Below are 18,006 nucleotides of genomic sequence, written 5' to 3'. Positions count from 1 at the left end.
CAGGTGAGATTCCGGACCTGCATGTCAGCTACTAGCAGGGTGTTGTGGACGGGGGCGGAGACAGGGACGTAGAGAGAGTGAGAGTTTCCCGCAGGAAGCCCGGGGGCATGTGGTGAGCCTCTGTGGCGACGAATCACAGGAAAGCCGTCAACCGCATTAGCGAGATGCCAGAGCGTGGGGGAAGTCCGCCATCCTTTCACTCGCTTCCTCAAAAGGCCATGAGGTTTGTTCAGATGGGTGTCAAAGTGCCCGAGTGGCTTGTTGCATAGCTCCGTGGGTTAAGAACAGAATGTTGATTGGAATTCCAGGAACAGCAGAGTTTCACCGTTTGGCCTTTGAGCAAGACCCTCAATTGCTCCCAGGACTATCTGAACCTACGTTCCCAAAAAATACACATTACTTTGGACAGAAGCATCTGCTAAATAAAATATATAGTAAAATGAAGTGAATCGGGTGTAGCTGTGAGCTGCAGAGGTTGGGTTTATAATGGTTGGGGGGGTCCTGCCCATCGTGTTTCGGGGGGGGGGCACCTGCCTCTTGGCATGTTCCTGCATGCCCGCTGTCAGTTTTCATTACCTCCCACATGCATGCATGCCATGGGAACTGAAGCGAGGACGTCTACACCTTACCGAGTGCACACGGATACACACAGGGCAGCCTGTGTATACACCACAAGGTGCGTGAACTAGCCTTTTTATCCCACGCACACCTATTACCATGGCAACAGCAAACACAATTTGTGGTTTTTTTTTTTTGTTCCTCTGAGCTACTGTTTATGCACAACATCATTACCGGCGTAGGGGCTGGTTACCAAACAACCAGCTGGCAGGAATCGGGCCTCGTAATGCCGTCTGATACCGAGCGGTTTAAAGGCAAAGCTGCTCCTTGGGAGCCTGAGAAATAAGCTCCTTTGAAAACCCCGAAGGAGTGATTTTAGCGGTTTGGTCTGTTATGTGTCGGGTGAACATTTGCTATCTGTGAAGCCCCCTGGTTCCTGATAAACGGAAAAGGCCACAAATCACACAGCTTTTTTTGTCTTTTTTTATTTCAACACAAAGCCTTTGTTTGTTGGTATCCTTTGTTTTTCCTGCCTGTCTGGTCCCTCCTGCCAGTTTTTGTCTCGATCAGTCTCCCTCAGTCTCCAGTGTGACAGGCAGGGTGTTGGTGGTGAGTGTTATCTTGCACTCCGGCGCGGGCGGGTGAGTAGTGGCCGCCGTCAAAGGCTCCTTTGTGATGCATGTGCCGCTGATCCCTTTACGCCTGTGCCGTCTCTGCATGTGGCAAAACATGCAGGAACATAACGGCAAATCCTGCGACCGTCTGCAATGTTCTTGGGAATGGGGCCGTGTGCATCTGGACAACTCAGCTGGGGGTGGAGCGTCGCTCCAAAGACTGTTACTGGGTTGTCGTTTTGCGTGGCTTAGTGCAAAGCCTTGAATGCTTTGTCATGTACTGTTATACTCAGGACGATGTGCAGTGAAGTGCTTGTTTGCTCAGCTCCCAGACTGTGAAACAGGGGACTTAAACTACGAGGAAATTAAACATTGAACAATGAATAAAAAACAATGATCATAAACAGCGTGCAATTAGCAGGAAAAGTGTCAGGTAGTGGTGCAACTGAAAATGAATAAATAAGTTAGTGTTTATGTATGTAACGTACAGTGGGAGGACTTAAGAAGCTGGGCATATACAGCTACAAATGTACGCACAGGTCCCACACGCGGTTACTTGTTACGTTTACCCAAAATGCTGAGAGATCAGGGTTATGAGTAGAGGTCAACCGAGTGATTGGCCAGAAATAAAAATCAGCTGATATCAGTGCTGCCTGGTGGTCTTTCAAATACGGGAAGCTGGTTAGTTGCCCCCCCCCCCAACCTAGTTTGAAATAAGTGAACGCACTTTACTAACCTGCTAACGAACGAAACGCAATAACGAAACAAAGAGAAAACAAATACAGCATTCTTGAGTTATTTATAGTATGATATGCAGAAATGAAAATCGAAAAAATGAAAAGACTGCACTTGCTGAAAACGCACATGAGACTGAACTTGAAATGCTCTGATCCCGAAGTATCATTTCAAAATGCAGTTCCTCCAATCATCATGCAGCAGCCCAGAGTCCTGGCCCGCCCACTGCCCCATTTACTCCCAGAGATGCTGAGCTTCCCTGGAAATTACGCTTTGAAGCATTTGTCCAATAAATGTCTAGCTTTGCTGCACTGGAAACAGAAGTGCCATTGAATTCCAGTGAAACTGCACTTCAACGGGTTTTATTGGATCGTGCTGCCATGGGAATGTAATGTATGACAATTAAAAAATAACTGTAGACGACCTATAAGAAACTATTGCTTATTCTGAACGAACTATCCAAGAAGTTGAACACGTGAAAGCACGCTCTTTGTAATAGCCGTGTAAATACAGCAGGACATATTTGATTAATGTTTTGTAGCTTCCCATGTAGTCTTGCAGTCACCACTGGCTGGTATAGTGATGGCTGTGTGAGATGCATTTGATAGATGTGCAGCCACCCAGACCACTCACTTCATCAGTGTTGTAGTGTGGTTTATCAGCACCTACAGTAGAAAACCTGCGTGTTCTTAAGAGTTCTAAATTCCTCCTACTTACTTCAGTTTCACTTGATGAATAACATCCCCACAAAGCCGAAACAAACTCAATTTTGAAACTTTGTTTTATTACTTTTCTCTGAAATTGAAGCATGAAATGCCAAAGAGAGAGCTTTGATAATTTTTTTTTTAACGTTGCATGCCCTTGTTTAAATATGATTATTTAAAGTTAAAATATTGTTTTATTAATGTTAAATAAATATTTTGAAGTTAAGCAATCGTGTCACTCATTATTTTTTGTCTTAAAAAATTAGCCTATTATCAGTCATCAGCCCTCCCCATCCCCTAAAAAATTGCTATCTGCCACAGAAAAACACAAATCTGTCAACCTCTAGTTATGAGTGAGCGTCTGTACAGTGCCTGTGGAGAGGTGCGATACTCACACAGGCCGCTGTCCTCACTATGACCTAAGGGCTGACTGTAGGCACCTGCCCACACCTCCTCCGGCAAACACCCACCTCCGGATAGCTCGCTTGCTCCCCTTCCAAAGCAGCGGCATGAGTCCTGGCAGCAGTGAAGCAGTCCCGAGTCCCTCCTGAGCAAGTGCCAGGCTGCTACTCACTCAGCCCGAGTCCCAGAGAGGGGCAGTGGCGCAGCTAACGATGGTTTCTGTATGTTAGCAGCTTAGCAGCCTTGGCAAGCAGGATGCTGCCGGATGAGTCGCACTTGGCTTGCGACTGAGCATGACGAGGCTGTAGGGCTGTTCCCTGTGTTAGCTGAATGCTAACGGCTTATGGACGTTCATTTCTGATGTTGTAATGGTAGCTTCCTCCGTGAATTAGAGGATGATCACAGCTACTTGTTCATGGATTATGTAGTTGCTAATATACATACTCGTAAGGCCACTTTCCCTCTAGCATCCATCTCCCATCTGTGTATTCGGCTTTAGCGTAACGTTTGTACAGATGTTCAGTAAATACTGAGGCTACTTGCTAATCCGCCTTTATCATCAGTAATGTTGCATGTGTGTCTGGTTTCTGTGTATGATGTGATGCATGTCCTTCCTCATTGTCCGTTAGCAGAGCCTGCCTGTTAGCATATCCTTCCAGTCCATTAGCAGAGCCTGCCTGTTAGCGTAGCCTTCCAGTCCCTTAGCAGAGCCTGCCTGTTAGCGTAGCCTTCCAGTCCCTTAGCAGAGCCTGCCTGTTAGCGTAGCCTTCCAGTCCCTTAGCAGAGCCTGCCTGTTAGCGTAGCCTTCCAGTCCCTTAGCAGAGCCTGCCTGTTAGCGTAGCCTTCCAGTCCCTTAGCAGAGCCTGCCTGTTAGCGTAGCCTTCCAGTCCGTTAGCAGAGCCTGCCTGTTAGCGTAGCCTTCCAGTCCCTTAGCAGAGCCTGCCTGTTAGCGTAGCCTTCCAGTCCGTTAGCAGAGCCTGCCTGTTAGCGTAGCCTTCCAGTCCCTTAGCAGAGCCTTCCTGCTTGGCTCCCATCGTCTATTTAGTCTATTGGACTGTATTTGCTGACCAAAGTTAGTCAGCCTCCAAAACGAGAAGGAACCTTGTTTACCCATGAGCTGTGGGTTTGTGGTAGGGTTGTCGCGTAATTTAATATCAAGGGTATATCTGCCCTTTTCATTTGAATCCAATGGCTACACACCGCATCTGTGACGCACAGGATAGTGTACTCTGGTGCTTTCTTGACTAGGGAGAGTGTTCTTAGCCAATGTGTAACCATGGGATGAGTGGGGTGACACTCTGCAGCTCTGAATTGGTTCTCCGGGACATTGGGGTTGCTTCTCTCTGTTTCCTGGCTGTCTGTCTGAGTTCAGAATTCTGTGCTTTTAATTCTGTCCTCTTTAGGTACATGTTTGCTCCTGTCATCATACAGTTACTACTGTAGGGGGCAGGTTTACAGTGGGCCTTATCGGTCAGGGATATACATAAAACCTGGTGAACAACAGTATATAGTATAATGATGTAGCATATATGAAGCATGTAGACACAGAGATCAGCCTATAAGACCACAGCTGGAGGGGTCCTTCGGTGTGTGTGTGTGTGTGTGTGTGTGTGTGTGTGTGTGTGTGTGTGTGTGTGTGTGTGTGTGTGTGTGTGTGTGTGTGTGTGTGTGTTTACTGGTCCATTTGTGGAAGGTGGCTGAACTGTTTCACCCTGTGCATGCCATTTAAGACATGTACTCCTGCACAATGAATGCTCTTCATAAATTATCCCCCTACTTCATGAATGACATCTTTGTTTTTGGAACTTCCAGTGTGTGCTTTGAGTTCCCAATGTATGTTGATTCCTTGGATAATTTCAGGATTAAGTTCCCCTTCTGCCAATATGGATTCCTCAGCCTGATATTCAAGACCTCCGCTTGTTGCCAGAGGGGTGATTCTCTTGACTTCTGCAAAGTGAGCCTCTCGCATCCGTGGGTTTAGTGCTGTCTGGTGTCAAAAGTGCAAGATCAGAATAAAGAATTAGCAATAAATTGCCCATCCCCCCTTCCCCCAAGTGTTCATGTCACAGCCATACAGACCCCACCCTAGGTACTCTCTCTGCAGTGTCTCTCTCTGTGATATGTCCCCCCACTGAAGTATTCCATCCTTAACAGTGGCAGCCTTTTTAATTGAATTAGAAGGCAGCAATTAAGTCTGGGATTTACCTCTTTCACCCTGGTTTCGGTTCCCGATGTGACACAGCATTTTATTACCTTTAATAATTTAATTTTAATTTAATTTGTGTGCAGAGCCCAGTGATTGAACATTGTACATTATTTTCATAAACAAAGCAGAGAGATCACAGGTACTAAGTTTAGTACACCAGTGCTCCCTCATTATCCTGGTGCTATCAGTCAACCTGTCCTTCAGGCTTGGTGAACAGTACAGCGCTCATTGCCTCTGGCCTGACTCCCTTGCTGTGCTGCAGATTTCACGCCCATGGGAGCTGCTGATTGGACAAGAGTGACAGGGTTCTGCCATTGCCCAGATGGAAAGGATAAAGCAGACAAAGGCCTGCAGCTCCTGTTAACGGGATGTTAGGCCATCATATGTGCATCTAAACAATGAAGGAGTTTGATCAGAGAGAAATTACCATAAGACTAAGTTGAATATGAGAAATAACATGATGTATCTTATACTTGAAAGTTAGTGAAGCTCCATTAAAGTTGCTCTTGTGTTGTGGTTTTTGTTGTGTGCTTTCTGGATTGCTTCTTGACAAACAGCGGTTAACGTGTTTCTCTGCTTCGTTGGTAATTAAACATCCAGCTCCAACACGGGTCCCGTGATGATTAACCAAAGAACCAGTTAACCCTTTCTGGGTGACGAAACCCCCCCTGACCAGCTGTGATCTCACAGGCTTCTGTAATGGGCCACTGACTGATAGATTAAGCGCGCCTGCTTCTCACTATGGAAATGGTGGGTGGGGGGGGATTTGAGGTTCTTTTGGTGCTGGCAGCCATCTGATGGTGTCTGGTGGTTAGTCAGGGTGGTAGCGTCTACTCCCTGCCCCCCCCCCCCCAAGCACTTTCCAGTTAATATTTATGTTTCTGGTTGGTGGGAGGGGGTTAGGGCATGACACATGACATCTGGCCCCATCAGTCACCCCCCCCCCAGCGGCTTTTACGGTTCCTGGCTGGGTGCCCTCTGGGACAAATTCCCCCACTTAGAGCCCCATCTTTCTCCAGAGTTACCCTCTTGTGCCACTGAAAGGCTTGATACGCTGGCTTTAGCGACAGCATGCTGGCCAACACCTTTCCAGTGTGCTGAGTGCGTGGGATGCCCATGGGACATCAAGACCAAACATTGTGCTGTCAGCTCCATCGGGAGGAAGGGGGTAAAGTGATGGTCCATGGGTAATCGGCTGCTGTGAGATTTTTTTCAGATCAGCGTGGTTTATGATGCAGCATTCTTTTTCATGTCTTTTTGTTTAATGCTCCATTTGTGCATCACGGGGAATGGTGCATAAGGAGCTGGACATGTAGCGGGATTAATATGGTGCCTGAAATGGTAATACATCACCGGCAATGTGTGGGTCAGCTTGTAACGATGCTGTGACTGCAATTGGAAGGTTACTGGTTCAAATCCCAGGGTCTTCAGAGTGATGTCACATCTGGGGCCTTGGTCAAGGCGCCGAACTTCCAATTGCTCCAAAGACTGTTTGACCCTGCTTTATCAAAAATACATGTGGTTTTGGGGGGGAAAGTGTCTGTTAAATAAAATGTATTAATGGGAATAGTCTGTTTAAAAATGTGACAAATTATGTGATGATGATGAATGGATATTCACGATTTACCACCCAGAAGAGTATGGGCTAGCATGGACGGATGGCCCTGGTGATACTGATGCCATGGATGGTGATGTAGATGGTGCTCACTGATGTCCTGTCTTCTTTCTCCCAGGAGCCCGGTTATTGGTTGCAAGTTCACCGCCTGGAGCATGGTGATGGCGGCATCCTGGACCTGGACGACGTTCTGTGCGACGTGGCAGACGACAAGGATCGGGTAAGAGGAGGCATCTGATAGGCATCAGGAAAGTGTCCACGGTTCCTGCCGCTCTTACTTTCCCTGGGAAGAGTTGGCATGTTTGTGGCGCCTTGGAGCAGATAGTGATCTGGGAAACTGAATCGCCGTGTGCGTTACTCGAGTGTGCGGGTTAATCACTGGGAGAGCGTGCTGTCTTGGCACCTCACTGGTGACTCAGAGTGCATCATCCTCGTCTTTGGTTTCTCCCCTTACTTCACAATAATGTATCGTTGGGGAGACTGATTTCCTGGGTATCCGTCACTTATCAAAGTCTCATGTGTTTGGCAACCTGCATTTCCTGTTTCTCCGGTCATGGAAGAGTGGGAGTCTTAATGGCTGACTGCAGGTGGTTGTTAATCAGTAGCTGAGGCTGTGTGTGTGTGTATTTTGGCAACTGAAACAGCACTTCAGGTTCCTCTGGAGAGTCGTCTTCCCTTACTGAGGTCCTGTAGGATCTTCTATGACCGTGAGGTGACTGAAGAACATCAAGGAGCATAATTAGGATTAAAAGAGTGCTCATGCTATGTCTGGCTCTAGTTTTTAAGAATGTGTAAGAACGTGAAAGCTGCTCACAGTGACCTGGCTGATATTTTGCTGGACCTGTTCTGTCGGAATCTGTGGTTTATTAAGCAAAGCTGGCATGTTGAGCAACCAGACAGAAAGGCTCCAAGCCCTGCAGCACATCCCACACACCTCTGTCTGTCTGTGACTGCACCCCCCCCCCCAGGACAAGACTCCCCTTCCCCCACCACTCTGATGTAATCTCGTCTGCCTGTGAGGGCAATCCCAAGCCTTGGGGAAGTGCCCATTTTAAGGGGAAACCACTTTTAGTAGGGGGTATTACAACAACAGCTATTGAGTTGGGTAGCACTCTTCCAGAAGGGGGCCAGAGCCTTGCTGAGGGTCACAGCAGCCTGGCTGGGCAGGGCTGGAGCCCGTGAGCAGACCCTTCTTAGTGCAGCGCAGGGGTAATTAAGCCTGACCAGCCCCACCCCTTCATCGTTTGAGCCATCCAGCGCTCATCTCCCTCTGAGATAATTAGGCCGACGCCCCCTGCCGGTCTTGGATGACAGCCTGGCTGCCCCCCACCCTGACTTGATACTTCGTCCCATGTCTTACACAGCCAGCAGACACCTTCTTTGTCTGTCTGGGGGGGTCTTACAGATCAGGGAACAGCAGTGATGTTAAAAGCATCTGCTATAAGTTTCTGCTGCTCAGCTGAACGTTTTCTTCATGTTATTGTGGAACAGACGTACGCTTTGGCCTGGTGAAGCCAATGGCTCTGCCAGGCTGGATCTGTGGGGAGTCACCCGTGCTTTTCGTTTTATAGCCTTTAATGTCAACCGAGGAAACCCATATTTCCGGACAATTGCTAGTTAATTGATGGGAGCAGAAGTGGTGCCTATGAGTGAAGCAGTGGGTGGCTGCCTGTTTGATGGGTTCCCGTTGCTGTCCATTGTCTCACCATGATGGGTGTCCCCCCGGGAGCTTGTGGGTGCGTGGTTCATCCCACAGATCCCATCTCACTAAAGTGGGCCTGGTAGAGACTGCGGTGTGAGTATAAATACTTAGATCAGATGCTGATGCATAGAATTAAAAGGCTAAGCCATGAGGCTTAGGCCCCAAGCACTTTACACTAAGTGTGTAACTTGAACAGGAACTCAAGCACCCTGCTGACGATCAGTGTGATGTGGACTTGGACAGGTGGTTATTGAATCTCGCTGTCTCTGATCAATGATAACGTTCTCAAACCCTATTACCAGCATCTACTTAGCTGCCAGACAACCATGAAACATCCCATAATTCACCTTTCCAGATTGAGTTTGTTGTTCAAAGGAGGTTTTACTTCATGTTGGTGATTCATGGTACATGAATGTGTAAGACTAGGGTGGTTCCTCCAAATCGACCCTCAAAACTCCCACAGACTCCAGCATCCAGCCGGATGACTGGGATTGAACTCCTCATTCCAAGACCAGCAGCTGGGTGGCTTTGCATTAAATAGGCTTCTTCAACAAAAAGGAAACTCATGCCCTTTACGTATTATCTTGTGTCCGTTTTGGGTCCATGATTGCTTCCCCTTCTTTTCCTTATAATCATTGCCTGATAAGTGTGTTCCTGTGTGGCGGAATGTTCTGGACCTTTCATGCAAACCCAAGTGGTAATTCTTCCTGAATCATCTTAGAAACTGTGGTGTCCTTGCAGACGCCAGGAAGTGTGGCAGGCGGGGTCCAGCCTTGCGCTCACTGTTTTTTCAGGTGCATGTGGGTTGGGGTTGCCTTCCTTATGTTGCTCCCCCCAGTGCCGTGGCCTTGATGGTGTTTTCCAGCCCAGCCTCGTGCATCAGACTCTTGCCTACAACCCCCCCAGTCTGGAAAATTGGGATAATCTGACTGGAGTCAGTTGTAATGATTGTTTTTTCTTTACAGCAGACAATACAATTATATCTTTTGTCGTGGGACCAGTTTGTCCCTGTCCTAAAGGTATCAGATTAAATAGGAAGTGGGCTGTAAATGCTGACACACATTCTTGAGCAGGTCACCATGTGCAGCCAGGGTTACACTGATACCATGTCACCTTCACTCTCACTGCTCTTGAATCTTGACACTGTTCATTGGGGCTAATGGAACTCGGTTTACTGCTTATAGATTGTTCTGCAAATGGTATGTGATTCATAGGTCAGGTTAATGACCCCCCCCAATTTGAAAGACATTATGTTGTTCTGGCATTTTTAGTAATTTGGTCAGTCTTTATTTATACAACACTATTTTAAACAACTAAGTGCTTTACAGAAAAGAGGATTTAAAATAAGCATTTGAATCCCAATTTTGAAATGTACTGCTAAGAATATCCAGACTTGAACAAGCCTAAGGACTTATCCATTAGCACCATTTAAAACTATTGCACTAAAGACAGTTTTCAAAATGGTAATTAAATCCTGAGTTAAACTTTATTTTAAATATTAAAGTTGTGTCAGATGCTTCCTTTTAAGGTGGTTGAACAGATTTGTCATATTACCTGTGCATGTGCTGACCATGGCCCAACAAAGTTTACTGATAACTTTCCTTTGTGAAACATCTCACTGTACCACTTCGTTTCATAACCTAACCTGATCCCATCAAGGCTTCTTTTCAGTACTTCAGGTTCATTTGCAGACTGCTTGTGAGCAATCTTCACCAGCCCAGAAGGGGATATTAAGCCAGATATTTTGATTTTGGATTCTTTGTGTTCTCTGTCTGTTTAATAAAAGATCTGTATAGTACCTGTACTTGTCTTATGTGCACCGTGGGATGAGCATACCTGTCCATTCAGTTGAGTGAACCAAAGCTCTAAGTATACCAAAATACTAGGTCACTGGGTAACAGCAATTTTAAATGATGGACATATAACAAAAGAAAACATTTTTTTTTTCTGTTAACAGAATAATTAATAATAATTAACAATCAAGCGACCACTATACTTTGGTGTAAATACAGACAACATGGTTTGCTGTAAAATGGCAGGATGAAAGGACCAGGCAGTGCTAAAGAATATAATGAGGTGCACGCATGCTCAAAAATGCTGAGCATGCACAGACATGTAAGGTACTGATTGGGCAGGTGGCACGGAATGGGTAGTGACACCTTGGATCTGTTTTACATTCGCAAACCGACAGAATGACTTCCTACTAGATGACCGTGTCGACTGGCCAAATATCAAGCATCTCTATCACAGGGTTTCTTTCATGTGTGACATTTGAAAATCAATTTGGTGTGAGCTGTCGGCATGGCAGGCAAGGATGTTGGTACAGATTGGGTAGTGACACGTTATCACTGGTCATCGCAAGTTTTATGCGAAGTTTGAAAATATTAGTAGGAAGACATATAAGGTCATGACCTCTGTTTGCAAGAAAAGTAGATTGTGAATGTTTTCAAGATCGATCATTATATAAATGGTCGGATCGCCCACCCCATATTCTGAATACTGTTTAATGTAATGCAGTCCGTTGGGGAACCACAAACGGTCCATGTTTTTGCTCCCTCCTAGCTAGGGTTGCCACACATTCCTTATAATATGGAATCGTCCCGCATTGGAAAATAAACTGATTATATGAGACAGGTGGCAAGCCTACTCCCAGCTTCCTGCCAGACGGTCCATGTTTTTGCTCCCTCCCAAGTCCCAGTAAAAACATACACTGTCTGCGACTCCCCAAGGACCGGACTGGGAAACACTATTGTAGTGAAATCGTTCCTTCTTTTTGGAAACTGTGGTTTTTGTCAGATATACCAGCGCTTAAAGGTTGTTGACATGAGACCTCGGCTAGGCTCTCATGTTGAATGACAGTGGCATAGCCCAGGGTATTGACCCCTTGACCTCAGCAACCCCTCTGCTTGTGGGCCATGCGCTCCCTGTGCAACATCTCAAAGACAACTGTCACTCCAAGTGGCCACCTGTCACTGTTTGGTTGTTAGACGTAGCCTAGAATGATCGAACAGCCTTGGGGTGTGTTCAGCATGTCTCTCCTGCTTATGGGTGTGATACTCCAGATAAGCTGATTGTCTTCTTGTTCCTGGAAAAGCTTTTTTTGAGGTTATCATATCATTACATAAATTCCCCCCTTCTGTGGAAATGGGAATTTGAGGACCGGTATGGAGTGAATCCAGCCTCAGTATATCCGAGTCCTGTGTAATCTTGGGAAAGCTCACTTGTTTTCTTGAGATTGTCTTAGGTCACATATGTTTTTGATTTACTCTTTTATGATCAACTTTCTGTCATCTTATGACAGGCTAGGACTCAAGGTTCTTTTCCAGGCAGTCTGTTGGAAGTGTTGGGGAACTGAGGAAATGTAGGGTGCAGGCTGGGCTTTGGTGATGCATCTTCACCAGGGGCTAGAGTGGTTCTCGAGTCCCACTCAGAAAGGCACTTGGAGGATACAATCACTTACAATGTTAAAATTAGCTAGCTAGCGAGTAGAATCTAGCTGTCTGGTTATCAGAACATGCAGTATATTTATCGAATATTTAGTGTAGTGACTGTGGCCAACAGGAGCAAGATAGAAATGAGTGGTTTGAATGGTGGTGAACACTGCCGTTGGTGGTACCAGCTGACACCCATTGGCAGATGTCCCGACATGACCGGCAGGGATGTGCCGGCACTCGCTGACCCATCGCCATGTCTCTGCTGTGTCTGTGGACCCTCTCCTTCCTTGCCTCCCTTCTCTTCCTGCCCCTCAGCACTTCTGTGGCTCTTTGGCCAGGAACCCCAGTGGCAAGCAGCAGATGTCAGCAGTGTTAGTGGCATCAACTGGGCCCCCATCCCAGTGCGTTTATTAATTATTGCTGTGCTCAGACTGTTCCATCAATCAAGATCACGAGGCCGCTGTCTCACCTATGGTCTCTTATCTCAGAATTTAAAGATGCTAAGATGTCCTGTGCTGAACCATCAGGTGGGGATATTTGGAAGCATCTAAATGAGTATCAGAACCACTTTTGCAACTCGGATGCCAATGTGTCTCTGCTCACAAAAGGTTTACTGGCTCTCTATTGCCCTCTATAGGCTAAAACCAGACCTGTTCCACGATGTGTCAGATGGACTAAAAGTTTAATATTGTTAATTTTGTTAGGGGTATTCAGCTTAGGTGGTCTTTGCTCTCATGGTTACTAGTTTTGGTCTGTGAAAAGGCAAATTCATACTTCACTGTTCCTTGTGAGATTTTAGTCTGCGCACAGGGAGAGTGACATAAATTCCATCATCAGTGGTTTTTGCTGGATGGTGTACATGTACCCTAGATGTTCATGTCCGCCACAAATCATGTGCGGAGGTTTCCGCATAGCTAATTTTTACTGTCCAGATCATTTATACTGTCCAGACATTATACCGTGGTATTTTGTATTTTCAAAAGTTACACTATACCCAGGAAATCATGGTAATATAATTTGCTGGGGGGGGGGGGGGAATCCCAGTTACTTTTGTCATAAGGATTTAGGATTTGAAAATACTGTGTTATGCCATATTACCTTACCTTCCAAGCCTAGACTCACAAATTTAAAAGTTTACCTGTTTCACTACACTGCTTGTATTTGGGTTTGTTGCAGTACATCTGCCCTCTGTTGGTCAGGTACGATATCACTGCTCTATGGATACACCAACCGCAACCATCTGAGTCCATGGACAAATGTAGTATGAACATTAGATTCTGCGTGTACAACTGCCCATGGAACAAAAGTGCATGCAGAAAAGTGAGATATGAACTGGGCTTAATGACCTCATCCTTGAGGATCAACACTTTCCTCTGGCCAGAGGTGGACAGACTTCTCAGGGGACCCTAGGATGACATGAGCAGTAGTCATTTGAGCATTTTTTTAATTTGGATCAAAAAGAGAAATGAGAATTAAAAATGATGGCACATCAACGCATAGGGTGCCAGCGATTTCAAAAAATTAATAAATAAATACTGATCAGGGTGGGGGCAGGAAAGCTGTCAGAAAAATGTACAGATCGGGAGGGGAGGGGATAAGGCCGGCAGATTGATCAACTAAATGTATGAAGCTTAACCTTTCCCTCCTTTGCTGAGGCCTTAGGCTGTAGCCTAGGATACACTCTGCCGAAGGCGTCCATTCGTTCAATTGTATTCTCTCAACGTGTTTACAATTTGTCAACAATTCTAGTTGGAGAGATGTAATGTTAGTATCATAGTACTGTTGTCCACTTCTGTTAGGCTACTTTGTTCTGGTTCACTTGGCAATGAAACAACCGGTAGCATACCACTAGTCTCCAGTGTGAAAAAGCTGGGTAGCTGTGTGTAGGAACAGTCTATTACATCCAGGACAGGGCAAGTTTGTCTGTCCTGAAGACTGTCATTACAATGCAAAGAACAGATGTTGCTGTAATTGAAATGATCATTTATCTAATATGCATAAATGTAGTTTCTGGAAATTCTGAGTTTATGTGCCTCATGGTAAGTCCATCCCCGACTGGAGTGCTCAGGAAGTTCTTTGGTAATTAATATATTATAGTTTATAGATTTAATTGTAGAAGCATGGCTTTATTACAAATAATTGCCTATAAGGCAATGCTGCATTCTAAGATGTGCTTTGAAGTGGAAGCTCCGCCCGTGTCTTGCGTTTAAATGTGCGGATAAGGCAGGCATGCCCTTGACTGGCTTCACGTCGTTCTCGACTTTGATGCAGCTGCTGATTTCGTGCTGAAGTGCCGCCTGAAGTGTGTTCTCAGTCATCCTCTCGCATCGTCGGTGAACCCCGCGGCCGAACGCGCCGCTGGCCTCTGTCTCTATGGAAACCAGCCGAAAGCTCGAGGGCGCGAGGTCAGCGGCAGCCCGCCACCTTGGGGCCGTCTCGCGCGTGGGGACGCCGTTTAAAACCGCCCCCGTTGAAATTGTGCGCTGATGCAGCGTGTTAGTGAGGTGTCTAGCATGTCATTATAGGGGATATTATATAGATGAAGAGAGATTGCGGTCGAAGCTTCCCTTGTTGCTGCGAACGCATAGCTATCACGGCTTTCTGGCCGTAAATCTCCGAGCTGGAATTCACATCTGGCTGGCTCGAGATGCCGCCATCGAGGCGCTACGGTGAAAACAGCGGCTCTGCATCGGTCCGGACTTGTTTTATGTTTTGGTCTTTCCCCATCACCAGACGACACGTATTCTACCGAGATAACCACACGCGTCGTCTGTCTCCAGACAAATCACTACTTCAGTGCCTCTTTGGGCTCCTGGAGGTGTTTGGGAGAGAAAGCGACGCATCCGAGAAGATGCATGTCTTTTGGAGTTTTATTGATTAGACACTGAGCCATATATGTACACGAGAAGCCGAGAGTAATGGTAAATATTTAGAGAATTCAAATCGTGCCCGAGGCTGCATGAGAATGCAGTTTTGTGAGCTGTTCTAACTTTAATTCAGCTGCTCCCCTCCCCCCTTTATGGGGAATAGTTTATCTTTTTTGTGAATCGTACTTTATGAGACTGTAGCAGTGGACTTGCATAGTTTATTCTGTTACTGACATTGCGTTAAAACAAAGTAAAAAAAACGGACATTAGATCACTTCAATATGGAGTACTTGCCCGATAATCCTAATGCGGAATCATAACTCAGGCAGGCGACGGGAGCACATAAGGGACTTACAGTTGTCAAATGGAGTCTCTCCCTTTGGACAGATGGATAATTTCTTTTTATTTAGTTTGGCTCCGGCTCTGCTGGCTGAAGCGAGAGCCAAAAAACGCCTGCGTCACGCTTTGGCTCTGAGCTGTCGCTGCGGACTGCGGCTGCCCCCTTCTGTTAGAGAAATGCAAGTGCACGGTTAGTATCTCCACACTGTTCTGTCTGCCGCTATCTTTTTTCCAGCTGTCACGAAGGAAAACCGCGCGATAAGATGGGCTTCCAAATAAGGAACGAACACATCAATTGCATTGAAGCGCTTCACTTTAAAAGTAAATGGAAATGCGGTCGTCGGTCAGTACTGCAAATAACTGTAATATCAGTACAGAATGACTTCAATGCAAATGCATGTTGTAAGAAGACATTCAGGTTTGACAGACTCACCCAGTAACGCGAGGTTAGCCATACATAAATACCTTAGCTTAGCCTGTCTTTGTCATCACTTCGGCTTAAATTATTGTTTATTTTTTATGATTTCTGTATGTCAAAAATAATCGCTGCTAAAATGGTTCGCCCCGTCGCTTAGCTGCATCATTTTACATAATACCGTATATTACCAATTAATATAAATTATTTTTGTGAATGTATTGTGTGTTAGGGCTGGACAATAATTTGCATTTTTCAAGGTTTTGTGATTTAATTGGGAGTTGACAATTAACTGTATAACCAAATTGAACTTATCTAATAAAGTCTACAAAATGTTAGTAGTGCCTTGAATTGTGCCAGCAGAAAGCAGAAACGACAAATTGCTTATCGTATCGCAATTCTATGGAATACAAAATATTTCGATACTGCAGAAAACGAACGTATTTTTGAGACCGGTTATTGTTCGCTTTTCTCCTATTCACTCATTTTCGTTTAATTTCACACAAATGCGCTCAAGATGAATGAGTGAGTCCAACAGCAAGGACATGAATGGTTACGATTGTCCCAGACAGCACATGCAGAGCTCATGCAAAAACACCAGTGGTAAACTTTAGAGTTTTAAAAAAGCATACACTAGATAATGTTGAAAAGAAACCATCCTTAAAATTGCAAAGTTTGCTACATTTGGTTTCCTTTGACTGAGTAAAAATGTTTTAGCGTCACTTATCGATGATTTGAAACTTTGAACGCACAGTCTTTGCGATGTGAAACGCCCATCGTAAAAGCCTGTCAGGGCGGTACAGTGGCACAGTAACTGTAAAAAAAACATGCCTAGATTTTCTGTATGTGTGACTGAGTGTACACCCATTGCAATAAATATTATGGTATATTATAATACACACACACACACACACACACGTAGGGTATACCTATCCTTATGGGGCCTGCTCAGTCACTTCTTTGGGAAAAATTCTAAAGCTAACTATGACAACCTTAACCCCCACCCTGCCCTGACCATAACCATAAGTAACCGAACAAAATACAAGACTTTTTGCATTTTTAGTTTTTTCATAGCAGTCACTGATTTTTATAAAATAGAGTTTTCCCTTATGGGGACCGGTTTCCTGATCCCCATAAGGGAAAAAAATGGATACTTATCACGTTATGGGGACATTGTGTCCCTATAAGGATAGGTACACACACATACACACACACACACACAACCTTTATTTTACCAGGCACAGCATAAAGAACAGTTTCTCATTTACAATGACACCTTGGCAAGTGCCAGAAAGCGCTTGTAAAACAAAACGAAAACAATAGAAATAATAAAATAAAACCCATAACAAAATGATATGATTACCCACAGGCAGTGAAATATGCGCCCATCCCCCACCCCCTGAATGACACTCTCTGTGAAACAGTATCCACCCCCCTGAATGACTGTCTTCTGTGCAATACTATGCTTAGAGCAGGTCATTAGGTACACACTACCTCGGACTGACGTATTGTACACATTGCACTCAGACACTCATACTGTCTATTTTTGTGTTTTGTTCTTATTTCTCTTGTTTATTACTTTAACTTATGCTGCTAAACAGAGCACTGCTAAACTGTTTTTCACTGTTTCTGTAATAATGACATTAAAGATTTATCTTATTATAAACGATTACTTTATGAATAGTTAATCGGTAGATTACTCAATTATTAATAGTTGCAGCCCTAGTTTTCCATCATAAACTGCTCGTTATTGATGAATCTCGTCAAACATTGCAGTTTTAAATTACCTTTTCTATTTTTGTTTTCATTTTTTTGTTGTCTTTTTAGCATTAGTAAGCTAACACGTAGTGGTGTTGCTTCAGAACTGAATGCTTCTGTCCTTTAGAGGGAAATTATTTTTATTTTACAAAAATTCTAGTAAGTAAACTCTTATTGCACTAAACTCTGAGTTCAACTTCTTATAAAGCCAACTCAAAGTGTGATTAAATTCAGCTACGGCATTGCGTTTTGGCGCCCCCTTGTGATAATCAGCCTGTGCGCCGCGCCGCTCGCGGCTGTGGAACACAATGCTTCGTTGTATGCTGCTTGCCTTGCGCAGTTAAGATCGTGGGATATTTCGCAGCAATAACCACGTTTCCCGTATCAACAAAAATAACCTGAAACCGCAATTACCATCAGGCCGAAACTATGACTAACGATGATGCTTTTGTATCAAGATACACTTGTGATTCGACTCTTATCTCACACATGTAATGAAACGAGGGCGTAATTTTCAACATTGCTCGGGATCAAATCAACCCGAACCCCCCACCTCCTAGACAAATACTGTACTCCTGCAGTATTGGGAGGGACGCGTCAGGAGAAGCATTGTAGCTAATTAAAGCAACAGTACATTTTCTGTGCTTTAAAAGTTAG

General features: G+C 45.0%; 1 protein-coding gene across 1 annotated transcript in view; it reads left to right on the top strand.

Annotated features, from left to right (window-relative positions):
• LOC125727810 (partitioning defective 3 homolog) overlaps positions 1 to 18,006 on the top strand; it is a 162,444-nt gene that overhangs the window by 22,378 nt on the left and 122,060 nt on the right. Inside the window, 1 exon segment of the mRNA XM_049004804.1 lies at positions 6,953 to 7,054. Within this exon segment, the coding sequence (XP_048860761.1) occupies positions 6,953 to 7,054 (102 nt within the window).

This window comes from Brienomyrus brachyistius, chromosome 1 (assembly GCF_023856365.1).
Source record: "Brienomyrus brachyistius isolate T26 chromosome 1, BBRACH_0.4, whole genome shotgun sequence".
In the NCBI taxonomy this organism is placed as follows: domain Eukaryota; kingdom Metazoa; phylum Chordata; class Actinopteri; order Osteoglossiformes; family Mormyridae; genus Brienomyrus; species Brienomyrus brachyistius.
Note: the sequence above shows the minus strand (reverse complement) of the source record. Positions and strands in the feature narration are given on the sequence as shown.